We start from the raw sequence: 17,693 nt of genomic DNA on the forward strand, positions 1-17,693 counted from the left end.
GGACCAGGCCGGGCGCGGTGGCTCAAGCCTGTAATCCCAGCACTTTGGGAGGCCGAGACAGGTGGATCACGAGGTCAGGAGATCGAGACCATCCTGGCTAACCCGGTGAAACACCGTCTCTACTAAAAAATACAAAAAAAAAAAACTAGCCGGGCGAGGTGGCGGGCTCCTGTATTCCCAGCTACTCGGGAGGCTGAGGCAGGAGAATGGCCTGAACCCGGGAGGCGGAGCTTGCAGTGAGCTGAGATCCGGCCACTGTACTCCAGCCTGGGCGACAGAGTGAGACTCCGTCTCAAAAAAAAAAAAAAAAAAAAGCCTGGACCAGAAACCAGGCAGCCTTGCTGTCAGTCTGACTGTGCCACTAAAGGACCATAGGACCCTGAGCAAGTCACTTTCTCTTGTGGGCTGATGTTTCTCCTCTCTAAAATACAGAGATTGAGCTTGATGGTCTTTTCAGCTCTGGGATGCTGAGTTGGCCTGGGGGTTGTGCAAGCCAGAGCAGGGCAGTTCAAGGACAGAGATGACGCCAGAATCCCTTTGGGCAGTGCCTGACATTTCCACTTCCATCAATGGGTTGATTTGTTTCAGGTGACAAGATTGTCACAGGATCTGTCTCCTGCCTTAGGAACACGTACTCCCCCACTTCAGGATAGAAACAAAACAAAAGGGCAGGCTCCTGGGCCTGGGGGGCACCAGGGTGACCTCATGCTTCACCAGTTGAAGGAAGCTGCCTGTCAGGAATCGTCTTGTCCCACGATCCAAAATAGGCAGCGAATGGACAGCTTTCCAGGCTCCCCCTCCGCAAAAGACAAAAATATCATGGGCTCGGGGATGTTCTCAGTCATAAATCAATCAGCTAAGACTATTTCTGTCCTTATCCCTTGCCCAGAGTTCCTCCTACAACCTCCGTCCTGCCCTCCCGTCCCGGCCTCCCAGCCACCTAGCTCTGGAGTAGGGGAGTCTCATCAGCTGCCCTGATGACAGCTCAGTGGCTTGGCCATGCCAGCAGGAGAATCCTCACCCTGCCTATAAATGAAACGGTGGGCATTCTGGTGCCTCCGTCCACCTCCATGAGCCTGGCTAGCAACTGTCCACTCTGACAGGCAGGTGACTCCCGGTACACGCCAGGTTTCCTGGCCTATAAGGGAGCTGCCAACTGGTTGTGATGGGCACTTAGGAGTAAATGTCTCTGAGTAAGCCCTCACCATGACCAGGGGTAGGGCTTCTTCTTCACGTGGTTACAGGGGTTAAAGGACCTACCTCATAAAGCCACTGGGAGGAATTAAATGAGACCCTATAGGTAAAGCATTCACCTTGTCACCTGGCAAGTTGCAGATACTCTGAAAATAAGAATTGCCTTCCCCTTGCTAGCCATTCATCTGGAGCTCAGACTCCCACGGCTGGCCCATGTCTTTGGCGAGCTCCTTTGAGACTTTTGTCAATCTAAAACCCTAAGTCAGCTGTGATTCCAGCTCTTGGGGAAGCCTCCGAGGACATCTGGTCTACGCAGAGATCCTAAGTCAGTACCTAGTGGTTAACAGATGCACCGCAGCTGGGCCATCTGGACACTATTGCCCCTTGTTCAATCTTCTACTGCCCTCTGCAGGCTTCAGGCCATACTGCAGGCAGTGTAGACTGCATTCCTTGTGCAACCCCAAAAAGACCTAGGCATCTCACTGCATGGACTCGAGGCACTTTAAGACAACAGGGCAAGGCAAAGTGTCTGAGGTGGACGATGCCACTGAATAGCACAGTGATTTCTAATTGACAGAGCACTTGCTTGTTGGATTTTCATGACCAGTCTACTCTCACCTTGGTACCTGAGCACAGAAGGGAATTCTGTGTCACTGCTTTGCCCCAAGAGCTTCACTAACAACAAGTGACAGGTCTCAGGCCCTGCCCCAGAACACCCCAGAAAATCATCTGAAATGGACCTGGATCTCAGTGTAAATACTTGTTTAGTTTTTAAAGCTCTTCTACCTTGACCATGCTGTAAAACAGCCAGCATATCTAGGATACTCTGGAGAAGGGAATTTTGTAAGGAAGTGTGTGTGTGTGTGTGTGTGTGTGTGTGTGTGTGTGTGTGTGTGTGTTTTCAAGAAATGAGGGCTTGCCAAGATACTGAAGATACTAGGATTTGGTGTGATGATAATTAATAAGCATTTTTCACACGCCAACAAGCTGACAGTTTAATTTATTAGTGACATCAAGCACCAGTCCAACTATATCATTTCCATTATCCTCCCTCCATGGACAGAACCACAGATTCTGTCTGGCAGAAGGCTGGATTTATAGAGTGAAGGCATGCGATGGTGACACACTGTCCACCCAGCACCATGTAGGGATTAAATCACCTGTTGGAGCAATAAAAGGGATGTTTGTTCTTCCCTTGTTCTCTTTACCAACTGCAGAAACTTGAGGGGATCTAAGCAGAGTTCATCAGGCCCAGGTATCATATGACAGTAAGAAAACCAAGCCTTAGATAGCTGCAGATCCCTTACATAACTGGAGTTTTCAGGTCATATATTTATAGACTTTTAAAGCAGAAGACAGGAGACAACCCTTTACTGCAACCCTTATGTTTGCAGTAAAATGGATCACAGGAAGGGGAAATGACAGTCCAAGATCACAAAGATAGAGACAGAAGAGACAGAGCTGGGATGAGAACTCAGGCTTCTTGGCTCTTCTACCTCTGGTTGAGCTTGATTTTGACAGCAGCATTTTTATTTCTTTTTTTTTTCTTCAGAGACAAGATCTTGCTCAGTAGCTCAGGCAGGAGTGCAAGGGTGCAGTCACAGCTCACTGCAGCCTCAACCTCCTGAACTCAAATGATCTCTCCACCTCAGCCTTTCTAGTAGTTGAGACTACAGGCATGCACTATCCAGACGACAGGAGCTCTCTATGTTGCCCAGGCTGGTCTCAAACTGCTGGGCTCAAGCAATTCTCCTGCCTCAGCCTCCCAAAGTGCTGGGATTACAGGCGTGAGCCACCATGCCAGGCCTGCTAGCATCATTTCTAGGTGGAAATTACTTTGGCTTCAAATGTAAAGATTAAACATAATCTTTTTTTGTAAATACTCAAAGAGGAAGGGAAAGAAATCTAGAACATTGTAGGTGCTCAATAATTGAGTTGGTTGGATTTTTGTGTTATAGAGTAATCTTGCTTTATGCAGCTTAACAAAATTAGATTCAATAAACCTTGAACTTGTTTCATTCTTTATTCTTTCCAATGATTCAAAGATGGTTAGAGGATTTAATCTTACCCCACTGCCTCACTGCAAAATTTGAGTGTAGATTCAAGGTTATGCTTTGCTGTTCATTGGTTTGAAGGCAAGGCTTTCAGAGGAAGGCACACAATTTAAAGTAACTTTGGTTTAAGCTTCTAGAGGTTTGTGGGAGTCCCTTTTGAAGGACAGACACCATCAGAACTTGAGGTTATACAGGCTGTCCAGTAAGTGGAGAATAGCACAAACCCTTCCTGACCCTATTCCAAATACATGATTAGAACAGACAGAAAATGACCCTAATTGCATATTCACCATTTAGGCCTAACAGTTTTGAATTTGCTTATCATTCTGTTTATAAATTACATTTTAATCAACATCTCCCAATGCATTCACTTGTCTTCCAAATGCCATCCTGATGAATTAGGATGAAAAAGTCACAGAATTAGTCACTGTCATTCTGTGACTTTAATAGATCCATGTTCTGTGGTATGTTCCTCCTGCTCCATGGAAGCCCAAATGCAGCACAGGAAGACTCTGCTGAGGACTCTCTCTTCAGACCCTCACAGACCAGGGTTTGCAGTTTTCTGGTACACCGGTGACACACTAGGAAGGAATGACAGTGTTCTCATTGCCAGGGTCTGCTGATCATGCTCCTCCCACCCTCTTGCATACCTCACCTCCCACCACTGCCAACCACCATTCCAAGGCCAAGCACCACTCGGCAGGCCCAGCTGTTGAGAATGCCCCAGGGCAGGACTCCTTAATTTCCTAAGCCATTCATTTATTTTCATTGAGCACTTTCCATGTGGCAGGCATTCTATTAGACTTTGGAGATATGGTGATAAACAATACAGATGCGATCCCTTTTGAAACTCACGGTCCTTAAAAAGTTCATAGAATCAGCTGCTCATGCAAATCCATGGCAAGAATTTTTAAACGGCTGGTATGTTGTAACATAGAAACGAATCTTTGTTTCAAGTCTGGGGCCATGGAGAGCTTACTAAAATGACTGAGTTCTGCATCAGACTGTTTGCAAAGAGCTCACCTTGCAACCTGTGGGAGCTTATTGGCAGCCCACTCCTCTCAGGGAAATGGGTTTGCGTGATTGTCAACATTGGGAGCCATAGTGGGAAGGTTCTGGGCTGTGGGTAGGTTGCTGCACAGCTGTGGGCATCTTCACCGCCTGGGGGTGCCACACGGTCTGTGTAGTTCTCACTCCATAGCTAAAGCTCTTGGTAGACCCAAGGAAGACCTGAATGGGGACCCACATGCCTCCTTCACCCGCTGTGTTGAGGTCTGGGGATGGCAGATTTGTCTGCCCCTGGGGCTCTCCTGTGCCCTTCCCACTTGGGACCACGTGTACCCACTTGACCTCTAAATCCAAAAGGCTTATTGAATTTTAAAAAGAGGAAGCCCAACCTGAGTATCAGGAACAACCCAGTCCTGCTAACTCCACACAGGTTGCAGTTGCAAAGGCAATTAAAGCCACAGTGCAGAGCCCACTCCAGCACCACTCAGAGGCTGGGCTGGTTCTGAGATCCTTACGGTGGAAGCAGCCATCCTAGCAAAGTCTTCTTTTGTTAGGCATTGCCAACGACAAGTATCACATAGGTGCTTGTTAAAGTGATTCCAATGACTACGGAATTCTTCTACTACTTCCTGCCACATACACCTTCAAGGCAGTAATCAATCACACTATAATGGAATCATCTGGTTTCCCAAGGTTGCAAAGTCCTCAAGGACACCTATGCGTCCCCAGTATCAGAATGGTACATGATAATCACAGGACAAATATGGTTGATCTAATTAATTATTTCCTCTTTTTCCCTCTATCCCCCCAATATTCATACAGAGTCCTTAACATAAATTAAAGCAAAAATGCTGGCGACTGACTGATACTAAAGATTAGGCTCTCTGGAGTTTCATCCATCACCCTTGTCTAGATGGAAAATAACAAAATCTGTGAGTTATGACTGTGCACCACACATTCCTCCCATCTCTAAAGAGGCCCAGCTACAAGCTACAGCTTTAAGGAGGTTTCTCGTTATTCTCTTGCAAGTTCAAGTGTGTGTGCTGCATACCGCGCACAATGAAGGGTGGCCATTGATGCAAGGCTGCCCGGTTAAGAGAGAGCCCAATACCTCTCCTCTGTGCAAAACGTTCCCTGCAGTTTGCCACCCTATCCCTGGCCTCCCCTGGGCTGAGTGGACGCTTGAAGGGCATCATACCAGGGTGGTGAACCTGTCCACGCAGGCGTTGCGGATCTTCTCCGGGGTGGCAGGGCTGTCTAGCCGGAAGAGTTCCTTCACGTTATTACCTGTGTGCTGAGCTCGAGCTGCACGGATGGCATCTTTGATGGCAAAGAAGATAGAAGCAGCCAGGAAGAGGGGTGGCTCTCCAACAGCCTGAACACAGACAGGGCACAGGGCAGGGGCTCAGGCAGGTGGTCCCGCCTCCACATCATCAAGTGGACCTAGGAGGCCAGGCAGCAAACTCTGCACGAGGAGGGCTGGTGGTGCCAGGAAAGCACTGATGGGGGCCACACCAAATACAGCGGGAAGGCACAGTCAAAACTGATCAGGGGCTAAGAACAATCAAGCTAGTACATGACCGGACCTCATGGACATATTTCTTTGAACACTCATTGTGTAATTTTCTCTGATGACATCATGCAAATATAATGTACCATTTAAAGTTAATACTCGGTAATTGTATTTTACAGACCACAAAATCTGACGTGAGTTTTAACCTTTTCCTCAGTCACTAGCCGAGGACCTGCAACTCTGCAGCCAACATTTACAGGCACCATAGTCATATTACAGCATTTGCAGGAATTATGGGCATAAGAACAAACAAGAATTAAAACACTTTCTAGCATAGGTTGGTTTTCCTCCCCCCAAAGTATAGATCAGAGACCACCTATATCAGAATCACTAAAGATACTTGCTGAAAATGCAGGTTCCAGGGCCCTAAGACACACCCATTGGAGCAAAATTTCTGGGCGTGGGCACAGAGCCAGAGCCAGAGCAATGGTACCTTCGATGCATAGATGGCCTTCTTGTTGGGGCAGTCGCGGAGCAGGGACACCCTGAACTCAATGGGGATGCTGCCAAATGCCGGGATCTTGTAGGTGCTAGGGCCGCAGGTGTGCAGGCTCCCCTCGGGGGAGTAGTGTAGCTCCTCTAGGGTGAAAAGGCCAAGGCCCTGGACAAATGCCCCTTCCACCTACAGGATGGATGGAGAGCACAGTTAGCTTGCCTCCCTCTTCCCTGAGGACAGATACCATTTGCCACAATGGACACAAAGCCCCACCTGCAGTGCAGCCTGGAATGTAGCTAAAACAGCCCTCTATTGCTTACCTGGCTCCTGCCCCAGCCCTGGGATAACCTATCTAGACTTCTGCCAGGCTTTGGCTCAGACAGAGCAAAGACATTAACACGGAAGGTCAGTGATTCTAGGAAGGTCATGCCGGTGGGCATGTTTCCCATTAACACCTGCCGCAGTGCAGATGGAGATGTTCCTTCCATGTTGCTGCTGGGGAAATGGTGAGCCAAAGCTGAGAAGCAAGCTCACAGGAGGATTTATTCGATAGTAGATTCTTTGAGACTTACCTCCAGGCTTTGTGAACGCCCACCCTGCCTGTCCTCTGGGAGAAAGTGCCCTCACTGCAGTTCAGCTTACAGGTCTCTCCTAGGGTAACTGCCATGCTAGACAGGCCCACACATCTGCTCTCTCAGCCCCCTGCTCAGAAGCGTGACATGGGGCACTACCGTACCTCAATGAGCGTTCAGAAAAGAAACTGGCTGGCAATCACCTTTGGGTCTACAGTGCCTGGCTTGGTGCCTGGCCACAGTAGGGGACCATAAATGGTTGTTCAATGAATTAATGAACAGATTGATTAATGGCCAGATTTTCATATACTCAGTAGTTGTCCATTTTTGAGAAGTACAATTTGTATTTTCTACCAGATGCTCAGTCTTGAATTCTTGATTCCTCTTCTGTTTTCTCCTATTTCACCTATTCTTTATTTTATTTTATTTTTTTGAGACTGAGTTCTGCTCTATCGCCCAGGCTGGAGTGCAGTGGCGTGATATCGGCTCACTGCAACCTCCGCCTCCCAGGTTCAAGGGATTCTCCTATCTCAGCCTCCTGAGTAGCTCGAATTATAGGTGCATGCCACCACACCCAGCTAATTTTTGTATTTTTAAGTAGAGACGGAGTTTTGCCATGTTGTCCAAGCTGGTCTTGAACTCCTGACCTCAGGTGACCTGCCTGCCTTGGCCTCCCAAAGTGCTGGGATTACAGGTGTGAGCCACAGGTTCCAGCCCTATATCACCTATTCTTCTCAGTAATCCGATATTTTCCTAAAGCGATTTTCTCTGGGACCTCCCTTTACTACTTCTGCTTAAGCCTTTGTGTTTTGCTCCCAGGAGCCTTCCACCACTCCATGTTTGGCAGCATCTGCTTCCTGGGGTACAAAAGCTGTTCTGGGTGGAGGAGGAATGAGAAGACAGAAAACTCCTCTGACCTCAGACCTGCTGTCTGGGCATTGATCCCAAACTCAATCTCCATTCTACACTGTGCTTGTACTCAAATTGGGTGTGTGTGCACGTCCACATGTGCATGCCATGTTCCCCATTCCTCATCTTGTTCTTTGAGTTGTGAGTGCCCTTCCCAAGTTAATCTATATTAATTTGCTTTCTGTCTTGAGAGTTGGTTGGGCTATCACCAATCTAAATTCTACTTTGGGGAGAACTCCCTAGGTTCCATGTTTCAGCTTGTTTGAAGACAACCTTGGGGGACAACATGCTGTGGCTGGTGGCCCCAGGAGGGGAGTGGGGCACATCGGTGGCCAAGTCTGTCACCATCCTGGTCTCCCAAGCCTCACCTGTCCAATATCAATGGCAGGGTTTAGACTGGAGCCAACATCCATGACAATATCTGTGCGGAGGTTCTAGAGGAGACAGCAAAATTACAAGCAGTTAGAGAAGAAAAAGATGTTTGGAATATGATAGATGACTCATGGTGACCCTCAGACTACAAATGCCAACCAAAGGGTACGTTCCCAAGCAGAAAGCCCTGGGTGTACTCAGGCAGAAGTGTTAATATTCCCACCAAATCTCTGCTGCCACCATCACTGCTGGAGTCTGAGTTTGTAGGAGTAGGGGATGGGGAACAGCAATGATCTCTCAGTAACTGGAAATAACACACATTCATATGTGAGTAGTCAGATAGGCTCCCAGCCTGGGGCTTTGAATCTGAGCCTGGGTAGATCATGTACAAAAGAGTCAATATACTATGTTCCATGGGCTGAATCCAACTTGCCCCTGTTTTTGTGGGGCCTGTTGGCTAAATAATTACATTATTAAATAACTGGAAAAAATAAAAAGGAGAATATTTTGTGACAAGTAAAAATTGTATGAGATTCAATTCAAATTCAAATTTCAGTGTCTATACATCATATTTTATTGGAACAGAGTCACACTTACCGGTTTACAAGCTGTCTGTGACTGCTATCACACTTCAATGGTAGAGTTCAGTAGCTCAGGCAGAGACTGCATGGCCCACAAAGCCTAAAATACTTATTCTGTGGCCCTTCATAGGATGTTTGCCTATCCTTAATGTAAGGCATTACTTTTCCAACCAGAAAGTTTGTCTCTATCAACTTTTGGTATTACAACTCAGTTGTTTCTCTTTCTTTCCCACTAATACTAAAGTTTTGCAACTTCTTACCTTATGATCTCCTGTTAAGCAGTCAATTTCTACTTCAGAGCAAGCCACCCCATAGCTGAAGTAGTGGAAGGGGTTCCCTGAGTTAGTCTCAAAGCTGTAGCCCAGATTGGGTGTTCTGGGAAAGGAAAGAGAAGATACTGCGTGTGTATTAACATGAACACACCCCCTTCCCTATGCACGCACAGCTTGACACACAACATCTTTAAACCCCACAAGTTTTTGCATTCAGCTGTTCTCCAAAAAAGTCTATGTGTTTTGAACAGTTTGAACCTGTTAATGAAACCCAGGTATTCCAGAACATTTTGTCTCTGGGCTCTCCTCTAGTTTGCCAGTAACCCTTCCGTACTCTTTCTGTACAGCCTAGCAGTGTTTGGTACCATGCTGGCTTCTACACAGTAGAAACAGAGGTAACAGATCCGTCTGGGCTCACGAAAGATGTGAAAGTCACACTCCAAAGGATGCACTGAATTAAAATCCAAGGTCTTCAGGACAGAAAGTTCTGCCTGTGGTGGCTCTTAGACTGTTCACACAAGTTCACCTGCTTACCTTCTCAAGATGAAAGTTAGTAAGATCAGTATCTCATGCTAACCTGGGTGCATCTTTAAGCAGCCACTCCCCACCTGCTGGTCCCTTTGAAAGTTCAACAAATGATTTGAGGGAAATGACACTAATAGAAACAAATGCTTCCTTATACATTTTTAAAATTTTCAATCTGGAGTACCTTATACAATTCCACTTTTGCCTGAGTCATATAAATATATGTGTATATCTATGCGTTTGCGCATGTGTATTCACACACCTAGAGTTTACAGTACACTGACTCTGTTATTCTATACACTACACAGGGATAACATGAGCTGATATGACCACATCTGCACAAAAACAAAACCAATATGGGGCTGAGGGAAAAGGCTTCTCCCAGAAAAAAACACCACCAACTCCCAGAAAAAAACACCACCAATTCCTTTGACCTCTGTTTTTCCAACTTTCACCATGCTCATCTGGTTTCACCTTTATAAAACCTTAGTTTCATGAACTCCAGAAAAGTAATAGGAATTTATGAGAAAATGAGTTTATGTATGTGTAGGTCAGATATTAATAACCTAGAAAGTATTGGCAAAACATTTATTCACCACACATATATATACATGTTTATACATATATATGCCTTATACATATATATGTATAATACTTTTATATGCTTTATACATATATATTCAATGTAATATCTATACACATATATATGAACCATATATAGTTCATATATATGGCATAGAAATGTTTTTTGTGTATATATGTTTATACATACATATGTCTCATACATATATGTATAATACATATATATGCCTCATACATATATGTATAATACATATATATTCAGTGTAATATCTATACACATATATTAGCCATATATATGTTCATATACATGGCATAGAAATGTTTTGTGTGTGAATATATGTTTATACATATATATGCCTTATGCATACATGTATATAGGCATATACATATATGTATAAGGCATATATATTCAGTGTAATATCTATACACATGTATTAGCCATATATATGTTCATATATAGGGCATATAAATGTTTTTTGTGTATATATGTTTATACATATCTATGCCTTATATGTGTATAAACATATATATGCCTAACATATATATGCTCATATATATACTCATATACACATGAAAATGTTTCATATAAAGAAATGTTTACATATATATATATTTATGCATCTATATAGTCATACATTCAGACAAGATATTTTAAAGAAACATTGAATTATTTTCCAAATATATTGAAAGAAAATATTCCAAATATCTGTGAAAGAAAAGGTCCTAGTTAAAATTCCCAGAGATGGCTAAAACATGATGACTGACAGTACATATGATCATATCTTTTTACAGCTGCTAAGTCAGTTGGGCAGGGTCTCTAGCTATTCATGCTGCTACTAAATTTAAAGTTGCAGAAGACATACGGTCTCTTGAAAATCTCCCTGTATTAATAAGGTTCCACTGTACTCTGCATTTTGTAACAAGACCATGTGCTAAATCCTCCTCTCATTCTATAAAAAAATCCCACACACAGTACAAAGAAGCACGCGTAGCTAACAGCAATGCCTAACTCATAACACTACACACCCTGGTTTCTGCAGAACACTGAGGGAGGAATGGTTAGGTGACTGGCCCTAAAATGTCATCCGTAAGGAAACAGGGGAACAGGTTCAGCAGGACCACTGACTTCCTCAGGCAAAATGGTGCAGCCTGAGATCAGAACTACAAGTCAGGTCTTCTGACACACAGCTGGTACTTTTACCCCTTGGCACACAGCATGGCTATTCCACATATTTTAGAGCATCTTTAGACTGAAATTAGTGGAAGTCTATTGAAGAGATAAGAGTTTCAGTGGAGCTGCTCTCTCCTGACCACAGCCTGGCAGGATTTGGTGCTGGAGAGGACCAGTGAGGTTAAGATGACATCGCACTATGAGCTGGGCAAGGACAGCACCATACTTACCTATAAAACCCAGTGGCAGACAAGCTCACTGTGTCCATGTAGGCAGCTGTGACCTGAGGAGAGGAGATGGCCATCAGGCAGGGGAAGTGGGGTTTTCAGGAACCCTGACCTGCCACTAAGCTTTCACCCAACTACCAAAGTCAAGCTACATTCATGTGCTTGGTACACGTGGTATGGAGAGGTCAAAGAAGGCATAGTAAGATGAGTGAGTCTGAGAAAAATGGCATGTTTTCTTTAAATCTATTGAGGAAGATTTGTACTGAGCTGGTTTACATAGGGTCACATTTGATGTGCTAGTCTTCTGCCCAGTTCTACCACTCCAATACTGGGGAAGGATGCAGAGCTGCCATTGATATTTCCCCCTACTGGAGGAGCCACAGCCTCCCACCTGCGAGAGACCCCCTTGCAGCTTCCCTCTGAGATTTCTGACATTCAGGCCACTGATCTAGAAGTCAGAGAATTGGGCTTATTCTTATCTTAAGTACTTGTTCTGTCATTCCCCAAATCACAGGAATGATAGAAGTCCTTGGGTGATGTTTTCTCCCCACGCTCCCACAGAGGGAATCTCAGTAGACCCAAACTCAAGAGATGGAGATTTGAGGAAAACCAGGCTCATTTGGGACAAAGATGGTGTGGGAGCAGACCCGGTGAGTCAGTACAATCTGATGAGGCACGTTCAGCAGGCACCCATCCTCTCAGGCTCAGGCAGCAAAAACCCTGATTCCCACAAGGCTGTCAAGATCAAAAGCTTCCCTCAAATGACCTCCCTCAGTGATGAAAGCTACAGAGAAAGCGACCCAGCCAGGATGAGCATTTATTCGTCCTGTGAAATCATACAAACCACCTCAACTTCTCTCTGCTGTTCTGACTAGAATATTGTCTCCTATTGCTTGTTCGGGGTCGGAACGGAGGCCCTGCTGTTGATTTCCCTCTCCTTTGCAAAAGTGACGTGGATCCGCTCAGACTCACCCAGTCTTCCCAGGAGCCATTGGGATTCTTCTTCTTGTAGGGTTCCAGCCTTTTCAAGATAGTCTGACAAGCCGCCTAAAGTAAACACCCCCCGCACCCCAGACACATCACTCCTCTGCATTCAATAGCCCAGGCAAAACCCGAGGGCCCCAGCAAGGCCACCTCCAAGCAATGCTGTGCCCAGGGTGCCACTCAAACAGCCTGGCCACCCACTCCAAAATGACCGAGGCCCAGGGTAGAATCCACAGGACCTGGCCAACAGGGCCACCACTAGTTCCTGCTTGGAGAGCACCTCCTGACCCAATTCTTAGACTGACAGAGGGTGCAATGTTTGAGGGATCCCAAGGGAGGTGTCTTCTTCCCTCAAACTCCTTGTTTGATTACATCCCCCCTATGGGAGAGGAGCAAGTGTGGCCAACCTGACTCTATAATCAAATTTCAGCTTCAGCCCATTGTCCTATTGCCAGCTCCAGCACCAGGGAGTATTTCCAGAAGCCTCTGCTTTCCCTCAGCATCCTCACTTCCCCATCCTGCACTCATCCTTCCCAGCTCTGAGGGCAGTGATTATGATTCTTGGGCCTCTCTTTTAGCTTGAGGTTTGGAGAAACAGCATCCTCCTGGATAAGGGAGCCAGAGGCCTGGCCAGAGCCAAAGAGCCTGCAAGGAATCCTTCTAGCTCCCACCCAGGGAGACTCTCCAGGCCCACAGCTCTGGGCTGGCCCTCTGCTCTGCAGGCTCCCACGGGCTCCTTACGTAGACGGCTTGTCCATTGAGGTCAGCGCTGACAGAGGCAGCCGTGGGAGAAGTGTTGGGCACAGTGTTAGTGCTTGTCTCACTGATATAAATCTTAGAGGTGGGGATTTTCAGAGCTCTGCTGGCCACCTGCGAAAAGAGAAGACATTGCCCTCTAGGGAAGGGGTTATCATGGGGCTTGGCTGCCTTCTCTCCAAGACAGGATTCACATTCATTGTTACAGGCAAGAAAACAATTTTGTAAGCTCTAATCCCATTGTCTGGGATGTCCTCACATCTGGCTGAATTTGAAGGAGCACTTGTTGGAGCGGTTTGGTTGGGTAAAAGCATTCATAAACTGACAGTGCCTTTTTACACTAACACTCACTTTTCACAAGATCCAATCTGGCCAGTCTCCATGGGCCAAGCAGATGTGCTGACTCTCATCCAGCTCATTGTCCTCACCCCACTCCGAGGAGTCTTTTGGAATGTGGGAAACCTTTACACACACAGTGTGCCCACCTCACACACTGAGAATGTTGGTAATAGCAATGTCCTCAGAGGTCACCTGGCCAACTCCTTTGCACAGTTGAGGAAACTGAGTTCAAGTGCAGGAAAAGACTTGCCCGAGGCAACACGGACATAAGCAACAGGGCCGGGGACAGACCCTGGGCCTGCTTCTGCTCTGGTAGGTCCCACTGCTCAATTTCTTATACCACTTCCCCTAACAACAGACATCACGGTGCTAGAGAGGGCTGCTCACCTGGACCATTTTGGTATGAAGGCCTTGGCCCATCTCGGTCCCTCCATGGGTCAGCAGCACAGAGCCATCTGTGTACACATGAAGCAGGGCTCCTGCCTAGGGAAAGAGAAGGATGCCAGACACAAACGTCAGTAAATTCCAATTCAATAAAGTTTGGGACCAAAGGTATGGAGCCCAGGAACAAGAGAACCAGCAGCATTTTGGATGTAAATCTCAGACAAAAATTATGGTAGTATGAATCTCATGATTTAATTATATAGCACATCAGTAGTTGCAGAAGGTTTTCATATGTTTCTCTCTGTTTCTCTTGTTCAAATATCTGTCCTCACCCTGTAAGTGAAGAAACAGAATGAGAAAAATAGAGTAGCTCTCACCAGTCCGATAGTAAGGAAAGGTAAGAACTAGAGGTTGGTCCCAGATCTCTGAGTCTCACTGCCCATGACCTACTGGACAAATAGGACTGTGCAAGTTCAACTTTCATTTAAATAGCAAAGAGTTCCTTGAGTAAGCCCTGTTACCAGTGACAACGAAATTTCCCTTGCAATGCTGTAAACAAGGGGGAAATGGGGTCCCAGTCCAGCGGAGATAGACACAATTCGATAAAGCAATTACCTGATTCAGAAAAGGAAGTGTGAAGCTTATTCCAAACTTGGTGGGAATTATGCACAATCCTCTCTTTTTCCAACAATTCTCCCTAGAGAAAAGGAACATTCTTATAGAAACTTCTCTACCATGTTGAGGTCATGAACATCTTTGGATCAAGCCAAAACAGGACATCCTTGGGGTTGCCCATATAGTCTTGTAATAATGGAACTATGCCCCAATAATGTAGACAAAGATGAGAACGGTCAGCTGGTGCACAGCCCACTCCAGGCGGTCTTGACTTTAGTGTCAACACTCTTCTTCCCTGAGTGCAACTCGTGCTGGGTCAGAGTGGCTTGGTGGTCTTGGGCTGTTATCTCCAGGAGGCACTGTGCTTTGCCAACAATAATAAAGCCTTCTCTGTGCTTTATATTTAATTGTCTGAATAACTCTGTGAGGAGGACAGAGCCAGTCCAATTATGTCCACTTTTCAGATGATGAAACTGAGGCCCAGGGAGATGGAGTGACTCCAAAATTCATATTTATAGATTGGTGTCAGAGGCAGGTGTATAACTGTTATGTGTTGGTCCTGGGCCAGTGTTCTTTACAATATGGTGTGCCCAGAAGGTTTACAAATGCTTAAAGATGAACCACAACTGATAGACTATGACACTGATTGCAGGCTGTGAGCCCACCTGCCCCAGGCTGAAGATCATTATAAGATCTTAAAGAGACGGCTATGAATGAGTTGGCAAACTCAGCAGTCTCATAAGTTATCCATTAAATTATTAGCTTCCTATTTTGGGGTCAGGAGAAAGGCTGTAGGATATGAAACCCAGGAAAGCACTGGACCCCTACTCCCAGTGCTTACTTGTTGAACTTGTCAACCTCACTCTTCCGAGCATGATACTGAGAGCTTGCTAGGCATTCTTCCCAGCACCTGGGCAAGGTGAAACCCTCAAGCTTCTGGTTGAAGTGTGTCAGGTCCCCTTCTTTGTACAGGTTTTTCGTCCGCACCTTCCCAAGGAGAGAGACACAGAGGCCTTGTTGGTGGCAAGAAACGGTGGGGGTGGGGGCAGCCCCCATGGGAGATGCCCAAGATACAAAGCCACTCTCCCCCTAAGTAGTCCAAACCACTCTGACTTGTGCTACCAAATACTCCGCTTACCTCCTCTGCAGGCATCCCACAGGTCACCGCAACTTCACTCATCCAATACTCGGCAATGAGCAGCCCCTGGGGACCCCCAAAGCCCCGGAAGGCCGTGTTGGAGGGAAGGTTGGTTTTGCACAGCCGCCCAGTGCCCCGGATGTTGGGAATTTTATAGCAGTTGTCCATGTGGAATAGAGCTCGTTCCATAATCTGAAGCAGAGGAAACAAAAATGGGAGAGAACAGTGTGCTGATTTCATTGGCTCCTCAAAGTAGAAACTTTGAGGGCCTTATCCATGGCCTGCCTTTCCCCTCTGCACCACAGCTGCTCTTCTTCAGCCCAAGTTATTTCTCCCCCAGGATATTGCAGCAGCATTTTTTTTTTTTTTTTTTTTTTTAGATGGAGTCTCGCTTTGTCACCAGGCTGGAGTACAGTGGCGTGATCTTGTCTCACTGCAAGCTCCTACTCCCTGGTTCAAGCGATTCTCCCGCCTCAGCCTCCTGAGTAGCTGGGATTACAGGCATGCACCACCACACCCAGCTAATTTTTGTAGTTTTAGTTGAGACAGGGTTTCACCATGTTGGTCAGGATGGTCTCGATCTCCTGACCTCGTGATCCACCCACCTTGGCCTCCCAAAGTGCTGGGATTGCAGGGATGAGCCCAGCCTGCGGCAGCATCTTTACTGCACCTCATCCACCTACTAGTCCCCTCATTCAGCTCCTCTGTGGAGAAGCCTTTCCCAGAGTCTCTAGTTGGAACTAATCACTTGCCTCTTTTTGAAAACAGTTAACTTTTTAAAATTCATTGTAAATTAGTTAATAAAAACGAATGAAACCACCGTGAAAGTTGTACTGCAAATAGTTTGAAGTGTCGCATACTTCTATAAGTCATGGTATGAAAAACAGTAGCCTCTTCCACTTTCCTTCCTTCCAGTCTCCAGAAGCAACTACTTGCAATTCTCATAGCTTATCATTTATCAGCTATTTAGATAAACTTACACATCTCTAGATAATGTGGCTACATTGCTACGTCTTGACTTTTTCAGCTTTAGACTTTTACGTTGTCTTTCTTTTATGGAAAAGGAGAATTTAGTTTTGGCTTAGCCCCCTCCCTCCAGCCCTCACCCCTACCAGCTTCCTATTTCCCAGTATAGTTGTATTTTGATCAGATCAATAGTCAACTTAATATTATAACTCTGTAAACATTACTTACTGCTGAACCATGTAGTTACATTACAATTTCTTCTCCCTTGATAATATTTTTTTCACCCTGGAGTTAAGAATTGTCTTTATTTTTTCATCTGCTTCATTTTGTATGTACTCATTACTAAGCCAACTTAAAGTTTTCCCCAATTCTAAAAATCTGCTCCTAATGCGTTTTCTCTTTTCCCTCCTGAGCCCTGCTTCCAACATGCTCAAGCACATTTGATTTTCTATTCTAGAGCCATCTGGCCTACTCCAATTTAAATTGGCTGCCCACTAGATCTGCTATTCAGCTGTTACCTAAGGATTTAAATCTGAAATCCCCCAGTGGGATACAAAGGGGTAAAGGGATTCATCCCAGGGATTCCCTTCATCTCTCTCCATATTGAATCTCCTGTTCCTGGATTCCATGTCTTTCCCTTTTTAAATTTTACTCCCTCATTTTGTTGGAGTACATCCTTTAATATCTTCATAAGAAAGGGTACACAAAGAGGAACATCTTTGACACGCTGCATGTCTGAAATGTCTTTATTCTACTTTCACCTTTAATTAATGATTCCGCTGTATATAGAATCCTAATTTGGAAGTAGGCTTTCCAGTTTTTCTCAGCAATTTGAAGGCATTTTACCAGTACATTCTAGCTTCCTGCTATTGAGAAGTCCAATCAATGGCTTTCTAACTCTTGGAAAGGGTTCTGGTTTTTTTTTCCTGAAAATTGTGAAACCTTCTCTTTGTCCTCAGGTTTCTAAATTTCATAATGTTATAACTTGGCATAGGTCTATTTTCTTTCATTGTGCTGGTTATTGAATGTGCTGTT

General features: G+C 45.5%; 1 protein-coding gene across 1 annotated transcript in view; it reads right to left on the bottom strand.

The window, feature by feature from the left end:
• Nucleotides 1–3,198: 3,198 nt before the first annotated feature.
• Nucleotides 3,199–17,693, bottom strand: part of XDH (xanthine dehydrogenase) — an 81,862-nt gene continuing 67,367 nt past the window's right edge. Inside the window, exons 25-36 of the mRNA XM_025354288.1 lie at nt 15,693–15,884; nt 15,396–15,541; nt 14,555–14,636; nt 13,943–14,038; nt 13,202–13,330; nt 12,449–12,523; nt 11,480–11,532; nt 8,960–9,074; nt 8,115–8,180; nt 6,263–6,451; nt 5,455–5,631; nt 3,199–3,829 (exon numbers count right to left, since the gene is read on the bottom strand). Coding sequence (XP_025210073.1) covers nt 3,779–3,829; nt 5,455–5,631; nt 6,263–6,451; nt 8,115–8,180; nt 8,960–9,074; nt 11,480–11,532; nt 12,449–12,523; nt 13,202–13,330; nt 13,943–14,038; nt 14,555–14,636; nt 15,396–15,541; nt 15,693–15,884 — 1,371 coding nt within the window. The 3' untranslated portion in view covers nt 3,199–3,778. The remainder of the gene's footprint in view (nt 3,830–5,454; nt 5,632–6,262; nt 6,452–8,114; nt 8,181–8,959; nt 9,075–11,479; nt 11,533–12,448; nt 12,524–13,201; nt 13,331–13,942; nt 14,039–14,554; nt 14,637–15,395; nt 15,542–15,692; nt 15,885–17,693) is intronic.

This window comes from Theropithecus gelada, chromosome 13 (genome assembly GCF_003255815.1).
Source record: "Theropithecus gelada isolate Dixy chromosome 13, Tgel_1.0, whole genome shotgun sequence".
NCBI lineage: Eukaryota > Metazoa > Chordata > Mammalia > Primates > Cercopithecidae > Theropithecus > Theropithecus gelada.